This window comes from Myotis lucifugus, unplaced genomic scaffold, assembly GCF_000147115.1.
Source record: "Myotis lucifugus unplaced genomic scaffold, Myoluc2.0 scaffold_139, whole genome shotgun sequence".
In the NCBI taxonomy this organism is placed as follows: Eukaryota; Metazoa; Chordata; class Mammalia; order Chiroptera; family Vespertilionidae; genus Myotis; species Myotis lucifugus.
This window is the reverse complement of record NW_005871187.1, coordinates 982644-1006602: the sequence shown is the minus strand read 5'-3', so window position 1 is coordinate 1006602 and position 23959 is coordinate 982644. Positions and strand designations below refer to the sequence as shown.

At 36.3% G+C, this 23959-nt stretch overlaps 1 protein-coding gene across 1 annotated transcript in view; it reads right to left on the bottom strand.

Annotated features, from left to right (window-relative positions):
- CNTN5 (contactin 5) overlaps nucleotides 1-23959 on the bottom strand; it is a 643923-nt gene that overhangs the window by 246589 nt on the left and 373375 nt on the right. The window contains exon 7 of the mRNA XM_023758835.1: nucleotides 6790-6971. Coding sequence (XP_023614603.1) covers nucleotides 6790-6971 — 182 coding nt within the window. The remainder of the gene's footprint in view (nucleotides 1-6789; nucleotides 6972-23959) is intronic.

Genomic DNA, 23959 nt, shown 5'->3' with positions numbered 1-23959 from the left:
TGCTACTCATAATTCAAGACTTTGTACAAGTAATACAAGGACTATTAACCCTAACCTTAAGGGAAGTAATTGCTCCTTCTCTGGACACCTACAGTTCTTATTCACTTGAAAAATAATCACATAGTCACTTATTCCCTCTCTTCTGTTGCTTACTTAAACTTATTGAATTTTTTAGTTATGGTTTGACACCCCTGCTAGATAGCAAGATCAAGAGCAGAGTTGACGTAACATATATATTTACTTTAGACACAGCACTGACCCACACATGATGGTTGATTACAGGACATTGGTTATATTTGACATGTGACTTAATGCACTGCAACTAGTGCTGGGATACCCAGTTTGTGGGAGTGAAAAAAAAATTGAAAAAAATTCTTTAAAAGTTACTAAAATGAAAAATTAGAAAAGGAAAAAAAAAACTAACAAATTAAAAACTGGTCATCTGGAAAAGAAATCAAAATAATGTTTGGCCTAACTTAGAGTCCTGATTCCAAATGACTTTATCATAAGAATCAACAAGTGATCAATTGATTGTAAAAAAAGAATCTCTGACTTCCTTTCTTCTTTGAATATTTATTGGACATCACAATTGGTGCAATGCCTAGCACCAAGAATGCAAAGATAAATATGTTACAATGTCTGTCAGCTCAAACTATAGTGGATGACACAGAAATGTAATTAAAATATTATTCAAATTCATTCTGCCAACAATTCTATAAATAAAAATTGCCTATTACTTTGCCCCCAGAATTTAAAAAAGAAAAAGCTAGTAACTTTTTTCTCTAGCTTTTGTCAAGCTACCTATTTTAGGGTGTGAACAATTTGAGAGACATATGGCACTGTAAGCCCAGAAGCTGTTACACTCTCACAAGATGCACTGTACATTGCCAACTACTTATGTGATACATTCGAACTTCAGATCAGTATCTAGGTTATAATTTTAAAACACATAGCAGATGTGTGTTAAGGGAATCTTGCTTATTATCTCTTGTCCTTAGAAATTCTGAAAATCTGTTGATAAATGCTGATTGTTATTGGCCTCCTTCATTGCTCCTGTACTCAAGGGTTGAGGAGCCAACATATTTTACCCTCAGAGCTCATTCTCAATATTAGAATTCTCAGCTGTGGGCCAGTAAGAGGTAACTTGGTATATTAGAAAGATTACAGAGTTGGGGTAAATGTAGGTTCAAATCCCAGTGCTACCAGGCCCTTGCTCTAATATGTGATTAGGAATGAGTTATTTAACTTCAATTAGCCTTATCTGTGAGCTATAGATTATAATTCCTATTTCAATGGCCTACAGTGATGATTGATATAAAAAATATTGGTTACTTTCCTCCCTTAATCCATTGCTCATACAATAACTTGAACTTTATTTTCTATCAACTATGAATATATTTGGTATCATTTTCATAACAACAGAACTCAAGGTGAGAAATTTTCTCCAAAGAGGATTGCAAACATTTTCTTTATGGCTGAAATTATTAATTAGATATCTACAATTTCACATTATTTTCTATGGTAAATCTTTAATATATTTTAACTGGAGGCCTGGTGCATGAAATTCGTGCACTTGAGGGGGGGGGCGTCCCTCAGCCTGGCCTGCGCCCTCTCACAGTCCAGGAGCCCTCAGGGGATGTCCAACTGATGGCTTAGGCCCACGGGGAGCTGGCCTAAGCTGGTAGTCAGACATCCTTAGTGCTGCCATGGAGGCAGGAGAGGCTCCTGCCACGGCCACTGCACTTGCCAGCCGTGAGCCCGGTAAGCAGCGTTCCCCTGTAGGAGCGCACTGACCACCAGGGGGCAGCTCCTGCATTGAGCGTCTGCCCCCTGGTGGTCAGTGTGCATCATAACGACCGGTCCTTCTGCCATTTCGTACATTTGCATATTAGCCTTTTATTATATAGGATAGCTAAAACATCTTTTAAAATCATGCCTACTATAGAAAAACACAATTTGGAAGAAGAAAACTAGGGACTGAAAATTAATGAAAAGGACAATGTATAAAACAGTCTTCTCTAGCAATTAGAGGTGAGTGGAAGGAATTAACTACTCTTCACCCCCTTCTCATTCCACGCCTTAGCTCAGGTCCTCAGTCTTTCGATGAGAGGTCACATCCTACAGTTGGGTTGATTTCTGGTGCCATTGCTAGTTCTAAGTTGGAATCTGGTTCTACTGCCTATTGTGAATGGGACTTTCAGTGATAATCTCCTTAACCTTGCCAGGCCTTAGGTTCCCAATCTGTCAAGCAGGAATACCAATTCCTAGGGGTTATTTGGGCTTATATTATGCAAAGTACCTAGTAGTACAGTAGCGTCTAAAACATAAGCTCTTGGCAACTATTCCCTTCATTAGTTCTTTTAAAAAAATTACTAATTCAATGTTATTTCCATTTTAAACACTAGCACATTATCCTTGGCTTTAGGGAAAATTCCCACCAATTCTATGTGTTCCTGAGATACAAGCCCATGAATACATTTGAGGCCAAGTAATCCAGAGACAGTTTATCCACAGAGTGAATTATTAAGACAGTTTCAAATAAGATCTGATAAACTGTCTATTAGAGGTTCAAAAATATCAGAGTGGATGATAGCTATAAAAACCAATACTATTTTTTTCAAAATCAGTAAACAAAAATAAAATGCCACTATGTATTCACCTACATATTAGCAGTTTATAGGTCTATGAATATGCTATGGTCTGCCAACGTGGAAACTGTTATGCTTATCCACCATGGATTAAGTCTAAAGTCTTCACATTCTTTACCTTAATTACCTTCATTAGTTCTTTAATCTCCTGATGCTTATCTATTTACGGTATACCTTGAAGAATGGTGTGCATATCTAAGCATTAATCTTTATAATAAGCATAGATTTATAATAAAAATCATCCATTCTCTGCTGAGTGTATGCTTAGTGCTGGAAAATAGGAATAATAGCAAAAGAAAAAATTAGTCTTTGTCTTGAAAAAGCTTTTCTGTAATTGAATTGCAGACACAATTTATAAGGACACTGTCCAGAGATTTTACAAACATATAAAAAATAACACCTGTAACGCTACACTGCACTAAAAATAAAAACCTTATTGAACATTTAGTGCAATGCAATGTAATTTTCTTTAAGCATCTTGGGTAGAGGTATATTTTAATACTGACATATTTCTAGTCGAAATAGTAAGTTTAAACTATTTAGCAATCAGCTACAGTGCCCTTGCTCTACAGGATGACAAATTACTAGTTGGTGGGTACATGACATATATTTAAAATCATAGATCGCACATCTTTATGTAATAAGATTTTTTTGTACACAAATACCCTCTATTAGGGATCTCCTTATGTATAAAACTGCTTGAAATTGAGCTTCCTTTCCACCTTCCTTCTTTCCTCTGTCTTCCTCCTCCTTCCCCTTTCTTCTTTTGTATCCTCATTTTTTTTCTTTCATTTTGATTGAGAACTCTATGAAGCAAGATTCCACTGATATTGGAAATAAGGACTAAAAATTTTGTGTGGCTGGTTAAAACAAGGTGTTTTTCATTAATCATCAGAAGCTACAGAAAAAATAAAGACATCATTTCACCCATTAAACTATTCTATAGTATAAACAAAAGGCATATTCCACAGAATAAGTATGCAGTTTTTCTAAGATTCAAATTCTTACCAAAATTTTGTTTTAATTTTTTGCTAGTTTATTTTTATAACTACTACATTAAAAATTTTATATAATATTAGACATGTAAGTTTACCTTAATTTTTACTCATTTAACTAACATGAACCTCTTTATTTATGTTGTATTATTTGGTGTATGTTTAAAAATACAGATTCCGAGTAATTAACAATAAAATATGTGGCCTAAATCTATACCTAGCACCGATATTAGCACTCATTTTCAATGATTTGACAAAACGATGAGGCCAGAAAGGTTGCCTTAGAAGCTTGGTTCATCTTTTGCGTCTAACTACTGAACATTGAACACACTCCCATAATTGTCCTTCTGAAAAGAAAGTGAACCTGAGGAAAGACTGTTTTTAGTCCTGTGTGACTATTGACCACTTAGATAGATAGGGTCAGCCTCTACTTCTTCCAACACTCGAAATTCAGGTTACAGAGCTTCCAACAGGACCATTCTGAGAGGAGATTTTAAGTACAATCCGTGGATACAGTGGAACCTTTATGCATCATGCTATCGGTAGCAACTGCCAGTCAGGTGGAAATGTTAGCCAAGATTTTTTCTATATTTTAGAGTTGGATGGGTAAGGAGCAAAAGCCCTCCTGTCAAACACAATAGTTGTAAAAGTACAAAAGTTGAGTAAACCTATAATAAGCCAGTTATTTCTGGATGTGAAACAGAGCACTGTTCATAAATGCCCCATGCAGTAGACATCCGGGGCAAAGCAGGACAGGAAACCGGCCTAAACATGGGCTACAGCAAAAGGCCACATTCTTCTAAGATACCTTCCCAAAGGGTCAGAAATACATGCCAAAGTAGCTGGCTAGCTCAGTTTCTCTTTCCAGTCAACAACCTTAATTATTTTCTATCAAAGTGATGCATGCTTTGGGCAGGTTTGTCTGTACCCAGCTGGCCTATAGTGCACACCTAATTGTGCGTGACAAGGAGAGCCCACAGTTATTGCTTAGCAGCATATCCTCTCACCAGAAGGTACACAAATAATATCGAGTAAAAGCAATTGTTTCTACTCTTTCTAGCAATATTTGCCACCGCCTATCAATCAAGTAGCTGGGGTGTGGAGGGGAGCAAGTAGAGTAGTGCCCATAGGAGCTTCTATCCCAGACTGTAAATCTAATTCTTATTTAGGTGTGGACCATTCTTCATAATACAGATTTTGGATTTTTCCAAAATAGCCTTAAAAGTAACAGGCACTCATTGCATTTGTGTGTGTGTGTGTGTGGTTTGGAGTAGCAAAGTACTAGGTGAACACTTGTCTTTAGGGATCAGATTTTTATCTGTGAAGATTTCATCCAAATATAATATCCATGGCCTAAAAATAACCAAACCAGGGCTAGTGCTTCAATCTTACAAACTTCTAAATTACTTCATGTATCTTTCTTCTAGGATGCTGTCCCCAGTTTAGCCTTTAAGGTACAAATCCTCTGGAAGCTTTTCCTAAATCCCAGTAGAATGCAGTAGACTGTACTCCTATAATCTTTTGCACATGCCTTTATCACAGCAGATAGTATACTCAGCTCCAATGTGGAGTTTGCTTTTCATCTAACCAATGGACCATGAGTTTCTTCAAAGCTCTGTTACGAGCAGTAATAGGCACTTAATAAACAATGATTAGATCAGTGAATGAATGAATAAAATGTGCATAGTCAATTTGGTTGAAGTACTGCATTCTTAAAAGTGTTGGTAAGAGATAAAGAAAAAAAAACAGATTGAGTTCAGATATTAATATTTCAAAATACTCTTTAAGAGTCCCTGTGAAGAACACTAAGCTATTTAGGATAACTGATCTTGAGATACAGTGACAGTCATAGTTGCTTGGAAGATTCAGCTGAATATGTAATTTGGACAATAATTTTATATTGGAAACATCTGTATTTGCTTATATCACTACTAGAGGCCTGGCCTGTATCCTCTCTCAGTCCAGGACCCCTCGGGGGATGTCCACCTGCTGGCTTAGGCCCGCTCTCCTCAGGGAGCGGGCCTAAACCAGCAGTAGGACATCCCTCTCACAGTACGGGACCTCTCACTCCTTACGGCCTGCCTGCATGCTGCTCCTTACCACTCAGCTTGCTGCTCCTTAGCGCTGCCATAGAGGCAGGAAAGGCTCCCACCACCGCCGCTGCGCACTCGCCAGCCATGAGCCCAGTTTCTGGCTGAGCAGCGCTTCCCCTGTGGGAGCACACTGACAACTAGGAGGCAGTTCCTGCATTGAGCATCTGCCCCTGGTGGTCAGTGCACATCATAGCGACCAGTCATTCTGGTTGTTCCACTGTAACAGTCACTTAGGCTTTTGTTATATAGATTCTGGATTATTCTATTCCTCTCTTTTTTAGTGTACTCACCTGAGACATAGAATTATATCACTTACCCATTATGTATAATGTTTATTATAAAAATATGAAAAATAGATACAATTTGTGATCTTTAGATGTTAAGAGGAAATTGTAGATATTTTTGAAGTAGGCTTTCCCAATTCTTACACACAACCTGGTTGACTCTTTGGCATTTTTGGACAATATAAGCACTTGCAGGCTACAAAGGCTAGTTATGATACAGATGTATGAATTGTCAGCAAAGTTTTTTTGTAAAGGTCAAGAGAGCAGACATTTTTGGGCTTTGCATTATCTCCTCTCTGTTCCAAGTGCTCAATTCTGCTATAGCCATGCAACAATGACATGTAGTATGTAAGCACATGAATGTGGCTGTGTCCCAATAAAATTTTATTTTAAAAAAAGACAGCTGAGCAGGATATAGTTTATAGGCAATACATTGTTACTCCTGACAATTGTTACTCAGGCCAAGGGTGAGAATAAATTAATAAAGGTTCTTAACCTCCCCAGACATTAGCTTTGGTGCTAGGAAAACATCTCATTCTTATAAACTCTCTTTGCTATACAAAGAACCTGATCATTCCCATTCCTTTTTATTTTAAATCATTTCTCGATGTAGGATAATCTTACATGATGCTGTATCACACCAAAGAAGTATTATCATAAATTAAATCTTGTTTTTTGTTTCTAAAAAAACAATAATTAGTTCAAAGTAATTTGCATTTTCAGTTAGGGTCCTGGGACTAGAACATCATGCTTTGCTGAGAACACTTACTGTATACTTGTAATTGTCCACGAAAGGAATTTTTTCCACGCGAGTTTTCAGCTCTGCACTCATATACGCCTGCATCATCCAGCTGCACATTGGGTATTTCCAGCACTGCCTGAGATTTCCGCAGCCGTGCCTTGCTAGGGATATAGCCATTAACCTTCATCCATGTAATTGTGGGAACTGGGCTACGATAAGGAGCAAAACTATCGTTAATATACTTTCCACTATTAGGAACAGAGATTCTGTTATCTGGTAATTTAAGCACTTAATAGGCTGAGTGCAATAAAGTGTAATCACAATTAAGGACCGTGTGCTGGTTGACATATTTCACTTTCCATGCGGATTGTCTGATAAGTAAATAGTTAGATGCCAAGGAAGACAGTTCCCTTTCTTTCATATTTCAGGAAGGCAATTCATAGACAATACATATACGTGTTAATACATTATACTTTATTTTTAAAAACCTTTGTAAAATTATTTAAAAGCAAGTCGGTGAAATTACAAAATAATAAATACTTATAGCAAGGGATTGAACAAGAGTTTGAACTAAGTGAATTAAGAATCTTTTTTGGCCTCCACTCCTGAAGATATCTTCCTTCTGCAGCGACAAATACAGTTTGCATGTAATCTCTCATCTGTTCTGTATGATGAACATACACATATGATGATATTTTTGTTTTGTCTAAACATGTAACTCATATGCTGGATGTTTATTATTTTTATTAAAAGATCAAATCCAAGATCAACTCAGGACGTACTCTGGTTAATAGCTGCATATTATTCCATTGTATTGATGTATCAGAACTTAATCAGCCATTGCCTATAGTTAAACATTCAGCATAGTCCCAGTTTTGATTTGTTTCCTTTCTTTGCCACTAAGAAACAATATTACTACAAACAACATTGCACATCTATCACGGACTATTGCTTTTATTTTCTGCAGCAGGCATTCACAAAGGTGGAATTGATGGATCAAAGGGCATGCACATTCTTCATTTTAATAAGTACTGCCAGATTGTTTTTCAATAATATAGTGGCAGTCTCCACACCTATCCGTAATATATGAGACTGTTTCCCCATATCCTTGCCACCATTTTGTGTGATTAATTGTTTAATTTTTGTCAGTATTGAAGGGTAAAAAATGGCATTTGATACTTTAATTAATATTTCTCTGAACTCTAGGAAGGTTGAACATCTCTTTGTAATTTATTGGCCATTTGCATGTGCTTTTCTGAGATGTTTGCTTATGTTACTTTTCTAATTTTTCTTTCATTTTTTCTGTTTCCCTGTTTGTATTGTTTAAATTAATTTCTTCGAGTGTTCTGAGTATTAGAATAATGAAGATTTTGTTTCTCAGAAAAATTCTGTGATATAATTCTATGAACATTTTTAGGAGAAACAAACATCTGTAGTTTTCTTCATGACTTCTGAATTTTTGTTTTTTTAAATGAAATTACCTACAAACCCATGTTTATGTCCATATTTTCTGCAGTATTCCTAGTAATATTTTCAATTATTTTTATACAGTTGGATCTTTGATCCACCTGGACAATATTCATGTTTGGGGCGTGAGACAGGGAATGCAACTATTTATTTTAGTATTGTTAACACTCCCTTCCCCACAATATTTGGGATGTTGTGTTTGTCATATAATTGGTTTTCACATACTTGACTCTGTTTCAGGCTTTTCAGTTCTGTTCTGCTGATTTATTTATTACTATCTATATTTAATGACCTTTCTGGTCTGGACCTACTCTACTTTTTCAGTTTGATTTCTCACTACTTCTTTTCACATTTCCTGACCCAGAAACACATCTCTGTGTGTTTCCAATCATATCCGTTAAAATCCTACTGATCCCTTGAGACCCGTCCTAAATGCCTCCTCTTCAGCAGTCTTTCCTTATTTGTGCAGTCTACTGGGATTTTTTTTTTTTTTTTGCTTTGTGTATATTACTTGCATCTCTTGTAACATTCTACCATACATTATATACTAAGGATAGGATATTTTTCCACAAATTTTCTTTACAGGGACAATGGGAATGTTCACTGTTATAAACAATGCTATGATAAAGACCATGTGTGTTTTTGAACATCTTTCTGACTTATTCCTTAGCAATAAAACAGAAGTGAAATTGCTGGATTTGGGTTGATAGTTTTGCTTGTTTGTTTAGGTACATACTGTATAGACAACATTCAGGAAGACTGAACCTTGCATTTTTTTTGGAATAATGCTTAAGTTGGCATGGCATATCATTCTTTTAATATATATGAAAAATGATTTATGAATTCTCAAAATTTATTTTTAGAGATAGAGGGAAAGAGAGAGAGAGAAAAAACATTGATATGACAGCCTCCTGCATGCCCCCCTCTGGGGAGCAAGCCCATAACCTGGGCATGTGGGGGGCCTGGAATAGAACCAGCAACCTTTCAGTGTAGGGGACCACACCCAACCACCTGAGTGGGCATTATTTTTTAATCTAGGATTTTTGTGTCACTATTCAAAGGTGAGATTGTATGTAGTTTATTAAGTTGGTTGGTGTGTGTGAGTGTGCGAGTGTGTGTGTGTGTGTGTGTGTGTGTGTGTGTGTGTGTTAGTGAACTGGTGGTTTGTTCACAGGCTAGCTTTGACAAATTATGTCTCACAGTGATGAATGATAGCTTGGGAAACATGCCAGAATACTTCCATCTCCTGTTTTGATAGCTTAAATGGTAGAGAAATTATATGTTCTTTAGAATACTGATAGGACTCTCACAAAAAGTCATCTGGGTCTGCTACCATCAATAAAGTTAGGGTGTTGTTGTTTTTTGCTTGTTTGTTTACAAGTGTTTTCAATTTCTTCTTTCTACTTTAATTATGTTGTGTTCAAATATCTGCTGCATCAATGTTGGCAATTAATATTTTCCTAGAAAATCAACTGTTTCATCTATGATTTCTGTGTTTTATAAATAGTAACTGTTTAAATCTATTTCCTTCTTATTTTATTTTCTATTTTTAGCAATCCATGATGCCTAGGAGCACTGGCCTTCAATGATACAACTAAGGTTTAAGTACAATTTGGACACAAAGATGCTGTGTAACCTTAGGAATGTTATCCAAGTTCTATAAATTTTGTTTAACGGATATATTTTAGAAATTAAAAAGACCAAATATGTTATTTTATATTTACATACATTTGCTTAAAAAATTCCTGCTCTTTATTTCTTTTTGAAAATTGGAGTTTTCAAATAGTGTTAGCTTTCTTTCAGCCTACATACGTTTTTGTTTTTTTTTTCACAAAATAGGCTTCTTTTCTATGAAAGTATAATTGGTATACAATATTATATTAGTTTCAGGTATACAACAGAGTGATTCAACATTTATACACTGAGTGGCCAGATTATTATGACCACCCCATCAGTACAATGAAGTGAATTAGTTATGAAAATAATACTAATAATAAAACCTTGAGAGTATTTGCTTAAGAAGTTTTCAATATTCAGTATTTTTGGAAGTGTCAATGAAGTACTGATGGGGTGGTCATAATAATCTGGCCGGTCATAATAATCTGGCCACTCAGTGTATATCTTACGATGTGCTTCCCACACTAAGTGTAGTAATCATCTATCACTGTGCAGTTATCACATGTAATTGAATATATTCTTCTTCACCTTTTCAATCATCCCTCAATGTCCCTCCTCTATGGCAACCATCAGTTTGTTGTTTTTATGAAACTGTTTTTGTTTTGCTTATTTTCATTAATTTTTATATTCAGCATATAAGTGAAATCATGTGGTATTTATCTTTCTCTGTCTACTGTATTTCATTTAGCATAATACCCTCTAGGTTCATCCATATCAAAAATGGCAAGATTTTGTTCTTTTTTATTGCTGAGTAATATTCCATTATATATACATACACACCACATCTTTTTTATCCATTCCTCTATCTATGGACACCTAGGTTGCTTCCATATCTTGGCTACTGTAAATAATGCAGCAAAACATAGGGGTGCAAATATCTTTAAAATTACTGTTTTTATTTTATTCAGATAAATACCCAAAAGTAGAATTGCGGGGTTAAATGGTAGATCTATTTTTAGTTTTTGAAGAACTCTATACTGTTAACATTTCTTATAGTGCTGTCTACTAGAAGAAATAATTCAGGTTTTGTTTTTTTTGACAATATCTTTATTTTGCTTTCATGTCTGGAGAATATTTTCACTGGATTAAAACCTCTAGGCAGACTACTCTTTAAAGATTTTCTTCTTTTTATCATTGTTTTTAAGCAATTAGATTATTATGTACCTTGATGCATTTTATTTTTGTTTATCCTGCTTATGTTTCATTAAGCTTGGAAATCTATGGCATTATATTTTTCAATTATGTGATAACTTGGGGGCTTAATCTTCAGGGCTGTTGTTTTGTTGTTGTTGTTTTGTGTTTTGTTTTGTTTTTTGCCTACCTTTATCTTCTAGGACTAAACTTTCATCTATGATACTTTATGAGTTATTTATTTATTTGTGAGCACGTGGATATTTGGTTTTTTGTTTTTTATTTTTTCTTATCACCATTTGTCCCCTCTATGCCCTCTTCCACCTCCAGTCTCCCCCTCACTCCCCTGCAATCACTACACTGTTGTCTATGTCCATGAGTTCTCTCTCTCTTTCTTTTTCTTTTCCTGCTTAATCTTTCCACCCCCTCCAACACCTCCTCCCCCACCAGAGACGTCTGTCTGCTCTCTATAAGTCTGTTTCTATTTTGCTTGGTAGTTCAATTTGTTCATTTAATTCTACATATGAGTAAAATATACTTATCTTTTACTTCTCATTTTTTAGCAGTTTTTATTAGAGGCTATATATTGTCCAGTGCCTGAATTTTAGCTTTATTTTTAAACTAGAGGCCCAGTGCATGAAAATTCATGCACTTGGGGGGGGGGTCCCTCAGCCCAGCCTGCACCCTCTCGCAGTCCAGGAGCCCTCAGGGGATGTCCAACTGACAGCTTAGGCCCACTCCCTAGTGTGCCTAAGCCACAGTCTGGCCTCCCTCTGCAGGAGGCGACCAGTGGGCCGATCAGGGGACGGTGCCGGCAGCGATGGTTGGCACTACCCCCTAATCGCCCCTCCACCACCGGGGGTTGTCGCCGCTGCCTCTGCCCCCAATCGCCATCCCCTCCCTCTGCCCACTGGCATGTGCCTTGGCTGGCCTAGCACTGCCTGCTAACCAGCCCCGCCCCCCCACCAACTGATCTTTCTGCCATTCGGTCGATTTGTATATTATGCTTTTATTATATAGGATTTTAACAAAGGGTGAATTTTTTTCTGGCATGCAGCAAATTTACTTGTAGTTCAGCTGAATCCTTGTGAGGCTTGTTTATAATCTTTGTCAGAGTGGATTCAGAATAGCCTTTATTTTACAACTAGGTTAATCCTAGTCTTAAAGTCTGGTTTTCTTAAGGATCTCTACTAAATGACCCATTTGTTCAATAAGATTCTATTCCTCTGATTAATTGGAGTTTGAATTTGTTCTGTGTGCAATATCCAGTATTTTTTAAGCTCCTGGGTGTTTTTTCCTTCCCTAGTAGTATTTCGTAGGATGTGAAGTCCCGCTCCACGCACTCACAGCTTACTATTTGGTCATAGACTGAATGGAATCCCAGTACAGACTTTAGGACGTCATTATCTGTGTCGCTTCCCTTTCTCTTATTCTGTCCTGCAAGTTTCAGTCCCCTCAGCCTCCTGGCTATTCCTACTCTGTCTTTTCAGCTCAGTGCTTCTGTCCTGCTCTCCCGGGGTTCCTCTTCCCTGGGTCGGTTTGGAGGGAATGCCTCCTGGCAGAAATCTGTACTGATGGTAAGCTTCACGTTGTTTGTCTTCATTCTCTGAGGGATGCATTCCTGCACTGTCTATTATCCAGGAAATAAAATAATTGTTCCTTATGTTTTTTCAGGTTTTTAGTTGTTTACAGTTGATGCCTAGTGAGATACCAATTATTTTGCCATGCTTGGTAACAGTAGTCAAAAGTTGTTTTAATAAGGAAAAAATAAGTCTGGTAAACAATAAAATCCCATTAACAAAAGAACGGGTAAATATGTTTTATGTGTTTCCACATTAGATTCATTAGGTAAAATGAATAAACTACAACTACCTTCAACACCACGGAAAAATCTTAGAAACAAAAGTTGATTGAGGGAATCCAGCCCAGAAGAGATGAGGAAAATTTATCCTGACAGTGAAAGTATGTTCTTGGCAGTAAAATCCATGTGCATGAACACCGAATAGTATGAGATAGCATGATAGATTGGTAGAACTTTGCATAGCTTGGTATGCTTCATGCATGTTGTGTACAGGAAAGCACTGGCAAGTTCATAGAAAGTGTATTTTCTTTTAAAAAACCAAAGAGATCCTTCAAATTATAAAAGTTTTAATGCTGTTCATTTCCTTTTTTCCTTTCTTTCTTCTATCCTCAAGATTAGTATCCTAAAATTTTTTACTTTAAATATCTAGAAGCTTTGGAATGTGAAAATATTGAAAAGCATTGATGGAGTGGCTGAAAATTTATTAGTAAAGATTTCTGTGTGCAATGATGTACACAACTCTTTAAATGAAATAGTGATTCTGAGTCTACTGCTGATTTTTTACAGGCATTTTGGTATCCCATTTTCATTGATGTTTCTATGACAACTTAGGGAAAATAATAATTTTTGCTGCTTTCAAATTACTTACTTGTAATCAAGGATGATTCATTCATTATTTTTGTAGTCAGTTGGGACTTTAAAAAAATCTAAGAGTATGATCAGATTTTAGTTTGCTTAAATTTATTTAAAGCCAATTTCTTTCCAGTAACAACTGGCAAGTGGGATTGTTGCTTAAAAGGGGGACTGATTTTAACTATAGTAAAAGGATGAGTAGAAATGTCAGCTTTGCTAGGAAGGCATAGCAGAGTTCTATTTATCCTTATTTTAGTCTGTGGAAATTATATCTGTGTAACTACACATTTGATTTTCATGTAGAATAAGCAATGCACCTTACAGAATTCATAAAGAAACTTTTTTCTAGCTAATGCTATATTGAGAATGGTGCTATTCATTTGGTTCGAAAATATTCTGTAATGACAGTAAAAGCCTCTGTGAAGCCACATTGAAATTCTGACACAAGCTTTTTGTTATGCGCTGTTGAAGTGACAGGATAAAAAGTGCCTCCAAATGTAGTTCAAGAAAGTAAGAAAAGTGTTGGATGAACTTTGGCCATTGTTGAAGTCATTAAAGGTATTTTTTAAAGATCATTTTTGTACACATAATAAGGTAATGTGTAGGATCTGTCAAGGCAGACGGACCACTTAGCTGTAAAGATTTAATGATTTCAAAGGAAAGTACTCCCAAACTGCAAATCACCATTCATACACAAATTGTAGGGCTGTCTAATGGAGATTCCTATTTTCCTTGCATAAGTCACTAGTGAGATATGAATTTTACAACTGATGTGAAAATATATACAGTTATGGCTCCTTTGTGACTTGCACACACACACAAAATAAGGAAACACTGTATGTGTTTGATAGAAACTCAAAGAACCAAGTTTTATAACTTTTCTCTAAGAAAGCACATAAAAAGCCATCTTAAAAAAAGCTATTGAGACAAAGGTATTTTTTGGTTTATGATCCTATATCTCAAAATGCATACATAAATAGATAGATAAATTATAGATGATTATAGATGATTAGATAGATAGATAGATAGATAGATAAAAATTCAACCATTAATATGTGTGAATACTGCTGGCTACATAATATACAAAATTTTGAAGGCAAAAGCTTTATTTGGAAACTTTTGGGACAGTGAGCATGATGCCTGGGTCTTTCTTGAGAGGACCCTGCCCTAGAGGCAAGAGACCACTGTTTCAGCCACTACATAATTGGACTAATTGGCACTTAGGGAGAAAAAAATGAACTGCATCTATCTTAAGTATGAGTTTTAGATCTCTCTGCTTTCTGATTACTAACTTATGTATTAACTCATAGCCTTCCCATGGCATTATTTCAACTTAGATCTGAAGAATCACAGCTCAGAATATATAATTCCACCCACTTTTAATTATCTTAGGAAAGAATCAAATTTAGGTAAAGAATCTTGGTAGTTTCTGTGAGATTATTTTCATTACTGAGTATGATATTAGCTGTGGACTTTTAATATACGGCCTTCATTATGTTAAGATAATATCCCTCTATTCTTAGTTTGTTCAGAGTTTTTATCATAAAAAAGATATTGAATTTTGTCATATGTTATTTTTCAATGAGATATCATGAGGTTTTAATTCTTCATTGTGTTAATGAAGTGCATCACAGTAATTCATTTTCATATGTTGGACCACCCTTGCATCCCAAAGATGAATCTCATTTGCTTAGGTGTATATCCTTTTAATATACTGTTCAATATACTTTGCTCACATTGCATTGATGATTTTTGCATCTGTCTTCATCAGGGATACTGGCCTGTTGGTTTTCTTTTCTTGTTATGTCTTTGCCTGGCTTTGGTCTCAGGTAATGCTGGCCTCATAAAATGAGTTTGGATGTGTTCTTTTCTCTTCAATTTTTTGGAAGAATTTGAGGATTTGCATTGATTCTTCTTTAAATAGTTGGTAAAATTAACTACTAAAGCCATCAGGTCCTGAGATTTTCTTTGTTTGGAGGTTATTGATTACTGATTCAATCTCCTTACTAGTTATATATCTGTTCAGATATTCTATTTCTTCATTAGTCAGTCTCTATAGGCTGTGTTTCTAAAAATGTATCCATTTCTTCTGAGTTATTAAATTTTTTAACGTATAATTATTCAGAGTAGTCTCTAATGATCCCTTTTATTTCTTTATCATCAGTTGTAATGTTTCCTCTTTTACCGTAGTTATGATTTTATTCATTTTAATCTCTTCTTAGTGTAGCTCTTGGTTTGTCAATTTTATCTTTCAAAAAGTCAACTCATTTTTGTTGATATTTTTCTTTCTTTTATTTTTTAAAGAGAGAGGAAGAGAGAAGGAGAGAGGTTGCCACCTACACGTACCCTGACCACACCCTGACAGGGAATGAAACCTGCGACCTGGGTATGTGCCCTGACCGGGAATTGATCCCCCTACCTTTCATTTACTGGACAATGCTCCCAACAAGTGAGCCACACCAGCCAGAGCCTGTTGTTTCTCTATTCTCTGTTTCATTTGTACCTACTCTAATTTTTATTTCCTTCTTTCTAATTTTGGATTTAGTTTGTTCTTTTTCTAGTTTTTAGGTATAAAAATAGGATATTTATTTAAGAGCTTTCTTCTTTTTAATTTTAATTTTTTAAATATATTTTATTGATTTTTTACAGAGAGGAAGGGAGAGGGATAGAGAGCTAGAAACATCGATGAGAGAGAAACATCGATCAGCTGCCTCCTGCACACTCCCTACTGGGGATGTGCCCGCAACCAAGGTACATGCCCTTGACCAGAATCGAACCTGGGACTCTTGAGTCCACAGGCCGACTCTCTATCCGCTGAGCCAAACCGGTCAGGGCTATTTTAATTTTTTTAAAGTTGCCATTTATCATCATAACTTTCCTCTTATTATTCCTTTCACTGCATCTCATAAGTTGTTATATTTTGTACTTTTGTTTTCATTTGTTTGGAGATATCTTCAAAGTTCTCTTTTGATTTTTTTCTTAGACTCAGTTGTTTTTGATGTGTTGGTTAATTTTCACATATTTGGGAATTTTCTGGTTTTCTAACTATTATTCTAGTTTCATTCCATTGTGGTTGAAAATTACAATTGGTAGTAGAGGCTCAGTGCATGAAATTCTTGCACGGGTAGGGTCCCTAGCGGCTACCTGCCACTGGCTGGGGCCTCCCTTCCTGCGGTTGGCAACCTGGCCATGCCCCCTAGTTGAACTCCCAAACTCCCTGTTGAACTCCCGGTTGAGGGGGCAATTTGCATATTAGGCTTTTATTATATAGGATTATTTCAATCTTTTAATATTTGTTAAGAATCATTTTTTGAACTAACATGTGACATATCCTGGAGAATATTCCATATGTGCTTAATAAGAATGTATATTCTTCTGCTGTTGGGTAGAATGTCCTGCGTATAGGACTGTTATGTCAATTTGATCTGAAGTGTTCAAGTCTGCTGTTTCATTGTTGATTTTCTGTCTGAATGTTCTATCAATAGTAAAAGTGGGATATTGTAATCTATTATTGCATTTCTGTCAATTTCTCCCTCAGTCTGTCAATGTTCGCTTTATATATTTAGATGCCTTGATGTTGGGTATATTTATAACTGTTATATCTTCATGGTAAATTGACCCTTTTATCATTATACTAGAGGCCCAGTGCACAGATTCGTGCACCTGTGGGGTCCCTCGGCCTGGCCTACAGGGATTGGGCTGAAACTGGCTCTCCAACATCCCCCAAGAGGTCCCGGATTGCGAGAGGGTGCAGGCCAGGCCAAGGGACCCCCACTAGTGCACAATTGGGCTGGGGCGGGACTGCGGAGGGCTCCAGGGCATATCCAGTCCATCTCACCCAGTCCTGATCTGCCAGACCCCAGCAGCAAGCTAACCTACCAGTTGAAGCATCTGCCCCCTGGTGGTCAGTGCACATCATAGCGACTGGTCAAATGCTCGAATAGTCAGAGGAACAATTAGCATATTAGGCTTTTATATAGATAGATAGATAGATAGATAGATAGATAGATAGATTATGTCCTTTGTCTCTTGTGAAGATTTTGACATACCATCTATTTTGTCTGATATAAGGATAGTCTTCCCCTCCACCCCTATTTTTTGGTTACCATTTATATGAAATACCTTTTTTCATCTCTTTAGTTTCAATTTATGTGTGTCCTTAAATCAGAAATGAGTTGACTATTGTTAGACCTAGTTTTATTTTAAATCCATTCAACTACTCTATATCTTTTTATTGGGAAGCTTAAATGTAAAATAATTATTGATAGAAAGGGCTTACTATTTAAATGTAAAATAGTAATTTTTAGATAAATTAAACACTCAAAAATCTCAAGGGGTATGAGTTTATAAAGGGCTTTTTTTTTAAATATAGATTTTTAGAGAGAGAGAAAGGCAGAAGAGGGAGAAACATCGATGTGAGAACAAAACCTCAACCAGCTCCCTCCTGAGTGCCCCACCCCAGTGACTGAGCTTGAAACCCAGGCACATGCCTAGACTGAGACCTTTTTGATGTACAGGATGATGCCCAACCAACTGAGACACACTGTCTAGGGCACTATAAAATAATTATCGATAGGAAGGGCTACTATTGCAATTTTGTTAATTGCCTTGGTCTATTTTGTAGTTCTTTTATCTGTCCTTTCTTTTTTATCTTCCCTGTGATTCATTGACTTTTGGGGGGTATTAATATGCTTTGATTTTATTCTCTTTCCCTTTTCTATAAGTATTTTCCTTGTGGTTACCATGGGAAATATATAAAACAACTTAGAGTTATAACAATACCTTTTAAGCTAATCACAATTTAACTTCCACCACTTACAAAATCTCTACATGTTCTTCCCTTCATGCCTGTGTCATTAAGTACATCTTTGTATATTGTGTATCTATTAACTTATTATTTTAATTGTACTTATTTTAATATTTTTTCTTTTAATTTTTATACTAGAATTAAAAGTGATTTACCTTTACTGTATGATAGTATTCTTATTTGGCTATATATTTTCTAGATGTATTTAGCTAGATATTTACCTTTGCCAGTAAATTTTATACTTTTATATGCTTTCATCTTATGGTTTATGATCCTTCTGTTTGAGTTTGTAGACCTCTGCTTAGCGTTTCTTTTAAGGAGGTTCTAATGGTAATGGACTTCAGGTCTGTCTGTCTTGGAAAGTCTTTCTCTCTCCTGCATTTTTGAAAGACAATTTTGCCAGTATAAAATTCTTACTTGGTAATTTTTTACTTGAGCACTTTGAATATATCACCCTACTCCCTTTTGGCCTGTAATGTTTCTGCTGAGAAATCTGCTTATGAACTTATGGGGATTCCTTGTATGAGCCAAGTCACATTTCTCATGCTACTTGCTTTCTTTGTCTTTGACTTCTGATAGTTTGATTATTATGTATCTTAGTTTGTATTTTTTGAGTTCATCTAACTTATGGTTCCTTGGGCTTCCTTGATCTGGATGGCCATATCAGTTCCCAGATTTAGGAAGTTTTTGGCCATTATTTTATTGAGTAAGCTTTCTGCCCCCTTTTCTCTATCCTATTTCTGAGACTCCTATAACACATATATTGTCTGGCTTGATGGTTTCCCATAAGTCTCTTAAGCTTTCCTCACTCTTTTTCATTAAAAATAGTTTTGCTCCTTTGACTATATAATTTCCAATAACTTGTCTTTGAGTTCATATATAAGTTTGTTGGGCTTTTTAAATTTATTTCAGAGAGAGGAAGGCAGGGGGAGAGAGAAACAGAAACATCAATGATGAGAGGGAATCATCTATCACCGCCTTCTATATGCCCAATACTGAGGGTTGAACCCATAACCTGGGTATGTGCCCAGACCAGGAATTGAACTTTGTGACCTCTTGGTTCATGTGTCCACATTCAACCACTGTGCCATGTCAGCTGGACCATAGATATGTGTGTGTTTTTTCCTGCTTTATCTACTCTGTATTTAAACCTTCTAGTGAATTTCTCAGTTCAATTATTTTATTCTTCGGTTTCATGATTTATTTCAGTTGGCACATTTTTATATTTTTGATCTCTTGGTTGAAATTCTCACTTTTTCATGTATTGTTTGCCTGACCCCATGTAACATATTTATGATTATTATTTTGAATTTTCTGTCAGGTAAGTGATATAACTCATTTTCATTAGAGTCAGTTTTTGGACATTTATCTTGTGTCTTTGGAACATATTTTCTTGTTTCTTCATTTTCCTTGACTCTTTGTATCAGTGTCTACACAGAAGACAAAACAGCCACATCTCCCAGTCTTTACAAACTGGTCTCACACAGGTGAAGCCCTTCATGAATTAACCCAGCCAGAGATTTTTGGGGTGTCTCAAATCTCTGTTCTAGTTCAAACTTCTGTCTTTGCTCTCAGTTGCTCATATGCATCTAGAGCAGTGGTTCTCGACCTTCCTAATGCCACGACCCTTTAATACAGTTTCTCATGTTGTGGTGACCCCCAATTTCATTGTTACAAATTGAACATAATTAAAGCATAGTGATTAATCACGAAAACAATATATAATTATATATGTGTTGTCCGATGGTCTTAGGCGACCCCTGTGAAAGGGTCGTTCGATCCCCAAAGGGGTCGCGACCCACAGGTTGAGAACCGCTGATCTAGAGTATGCTGTGTCCTGGCAGTGGTCTTAGATCTCCTAGACAGAGGCCGGTGCCACAGAAGTCCCCAGAAAAATAAGAATGTGTGGCCCAGGACTTTTCTTCCTTTCCCAGGAAGAAGTTGGGATCTGTGTGTTTTTTCCACCAGAAAACGTTGCACTGAGTCAAGGGGTGTGGCCGTAACATGAGTAGCTTGCTAGTTCAACTTCGGCCTTTGTTCTCAGAGGTCCCCAGGTGATTAGCACTGCCATGTCCCATTCGCACTCTGAGACAGGTGACACAGAAGCCATTGCATCAAGCAGCCCTAGAAACATCAGAATATTGGGCAAATGTTCTAGTCCTTCCTTTTTCTCCAAGGGAGAAGCCGGGACCTGGGGTTTCCTCCCAAATGGCACTGTGTCAGGCGTATGGCTTGTGGAGAGAGAGTCTTAAAATTCCTACTGGCTTTGATGTGGTTGGTTTTGCTTTTGACCAGGATGCAAGAACCTCTCAACTATATAGTTTCCGATTTCTCACAAAGAGCACTGTTCTGCGTACTGTTGTTGAATCAGTATGCCTGTCGGGGGAAGACGGTTCCAGGACTTTCTATTCCACCATCTTCCTGTTATCACTGTAATGAATTCATTTTTTATAACAACTCTGTGAAGTACAAATGATCATTTTTTTCTGGTCTACACATGAAGAACAAAGACATCAAGAAAATTTAGAGTGAATTCTGTTAAGATGGGAGAAATGTGATTAAATGTAAGTGCAGAGGAGAAAAAGCCAGTAGAGAGAAAGATATTGAAACTAGTGGGAAGGTTTAAAGCATAATGAAGGTAGATTTGTATTAGTGATAATGATGCCTTTTTGTTGTTGTTCTAAAAAGAGGTAAGGAAAGGGGTATGTAGGGAAGTTGAGAGGATTGGAGGTCTGGAGTCAGGAAGCGAAGCCATTTCTTGTCCAATAGTTTCAATTAACTGTGTAAGGTAGCATCTGACTGAAGTGGGAGATGGAGATTTGAGGACAATGGTACTGGAATTAGCTACTGTAAAGACAGAGCAGGCTAGGGGGCAGCACTGTGGGCCTAAGTAAGGCTAGGGCCACTACATTTGCAGAGGGACCAGTCTGTAGAGTTCTCTGCTTTCTCTAACAGTACTAAGCAGCGTGAGTAGAAGTATACAGACATTGAATAGATTCAGTATTTGAAGAGTGAGAGTAGTGAAAAACATTATGGCAAGAGAGTTAAAGATATGAAAGAGTGACTAAAGCAGTGAGTCATATCCTCTAGTTTATAAAAGTAAGCAATGAAAACAGAGGTCCTGATAAATAGGAAAAAATTAAAGATCATAAATAATGTTATTTTGATAATTACAATGCTTGATAATGAGGATAAATGTTGCTAGCTAAGGTATTTATTATACTTCCTTTGGAATTATTTTAGAGTACACTCTCACTTATAAAGCAAATGCAGTTTGCTGTAAAACACTATAGCATGTTATGCCACCAGCAGCCTCATACATATCATGATTACTGGGTCTCTTGATGGCATCATTTTCTCTTGTGATTGATTTAGTCTCATGTTGCTTTGTAGAGACTTGTACAGGCTTGTAGCCTAAGAGCAATAGACTATACCATATGGCCCAGGTGTATAGTAGGCTATACCATCAAAGTCTGTGTAAGCACACTGTATGATGTTCACACAATGATCAATTGAGCAATGACACATTTCTCAGAACATATCCCAGTCATTAAGCAGTATATGACTGTAGTTTATATGCTCATGTTTGACCCTATGAATTCTGTCAGCAAAAAAGAAGAAAAGTAAAATCTCTGCTCTCCTGTGTATCTTTTCATAAATAAGTTAAAAACACATTAACACAGGTGCTAGCAGTCATCAGAGTTTTGTGTAAGGCTGATGTCGATGTTCTATGGAAAGTATGACAGGTGAATGGTACTGAGATGGGGATTCTAGACCCAGCTTGGTGATTTTATGGGAGACTCTTGGCAGTTATTTAATTTCTATCTAGGTGTTAATTTGTGAAAAGATTGTGTTTAGGAACTGTAATTTTCCTGGATCTTGATTCATCTATAATTCTTGGTCTATAAAACTATATAGGTATTATTAATTGGCTTTTTACTTTGTTATCAGATTTTTATTTGGCATATCATTTAATTTTCACAGAAGCCTGAGAAGTATGTTTTATTTTCTCTGTTTTACTGGTAAGTAAACTGACAAAGAAATTTAGTAATTCTGTAACTAGAAAGAAAAGAAAGGTAACTCTGATGCTATTATTCTTATTATGTTAAATATACATATTCATGTATATTATCTCTATGGCTCTTTAGGATATTTATCATGAAGAGATGGAGAGAAGTGGACAAATAATGAGGCATACAGGATTATGGCCTACTTGTAGAATTTGTATACAGTAGATTATGTAAATCTATGGCATAGCTTAATCTCTCAGGTGGTTAAGATGCCAAGCTAGTGATATACCATGCTAATGAGAAGGCTATGGCTTTTACCTACTTTTAGGATAGTAAATTCTATCCTCTACTATAGCCACATTCTTTACCATTAGGTGGATGGTGCAAAAGCCCATGAAATATGACTATTTGATTATATTGGTACAAATGAATTCTATTTCTCTGTACCTACACCTCTACTGTGAGTTTAAAGCATAGCACACTATAGTTCAGGGTAAGCACAGAGCAGTTTGTTAGGGTTTGCAGTGATTCAGTTTGTATTTATGGAATACACTCTCTATATATAAAAGTCTAATATGCAAACTGTCCCCTCGGGAGTTTGAACGGGAGACCAGGAGTTCGATCGATCGCTATGATGTGTGCTGACCACCAGGGGGCGGCACAGAATGAAGGAAGGCCCTGGCCCGCAGCTGGAAGGCCCCGATCGGCCCTGATCGCCAGCCAGGCATAGGGACCCTACCTGTGCACAAATTTCGTGTACCAGGCCTCTGGTGTTTTAAATAAATATCCATTCAAGTAAAGCACAGAATAAGCCTTAATGCTCTATTTTTTTAATAGAGGACAAAAGCAAATATTGCACAACTTACTAGCAGACAATATTGGCCATTATTTTGTTGTAAAGATAGAGTGAAAGGGCTGCTAAGATTTATTCACAATCTTTACACATTAAAAATTTCTATTATTTATTAGAACATTTTTAAGTAAAATAAAAGCCCATAAAAAAACCAAGAGGCACAAATAGCTCATTAATAATTTTATGTAAGGGGTAGATAACACCACAGTCTATTTCAATTATGGGGAAACAGAGGTTCAGATTTGTCTTTCAGAGGTTCAAATTTGCTTTTCTTGTCTTGCATTGATATCTACATTCCACTGCATTTCTAACCCATATGATAAATAAAACCAGAATATGGCTCAAGCATTTTGTTTGGCCTTTGTTTTTGTTTTTTACACCCAGATCATATGGACCTTATAGGAATAGTTATTAAATAATTATAACTAATGATGGAGTAGTATTTATCTATTTCACATATATGAATTTTTCTTAAACAGACTCTTAGAATTTATATTTTGCAAATGTTTTGCCCTTTTGGCATTCTCTAATATTGGTATATCAAATTTGATTGCAAAACAATCATATCAAATATTTTAAATATTAACAGCAGCCAGAGTAAAATGTCACTTTGACTTAATATGTGAAATCAGCTCATGGGGACAAAAGGAAAGGTTTTGACCTGAAAGAATGTTTGGGAAAGATAAAACTGACAAAAAATTCCTAATATTTAAAATACATTTAAATTTTTTTATGGGTTCAGAGTTTCTTTGCACTACTCAGGCACTTAGCAATATGTATTTTTAGCAAAAAGCCAGAGAGTGAATTTCCTATGATCC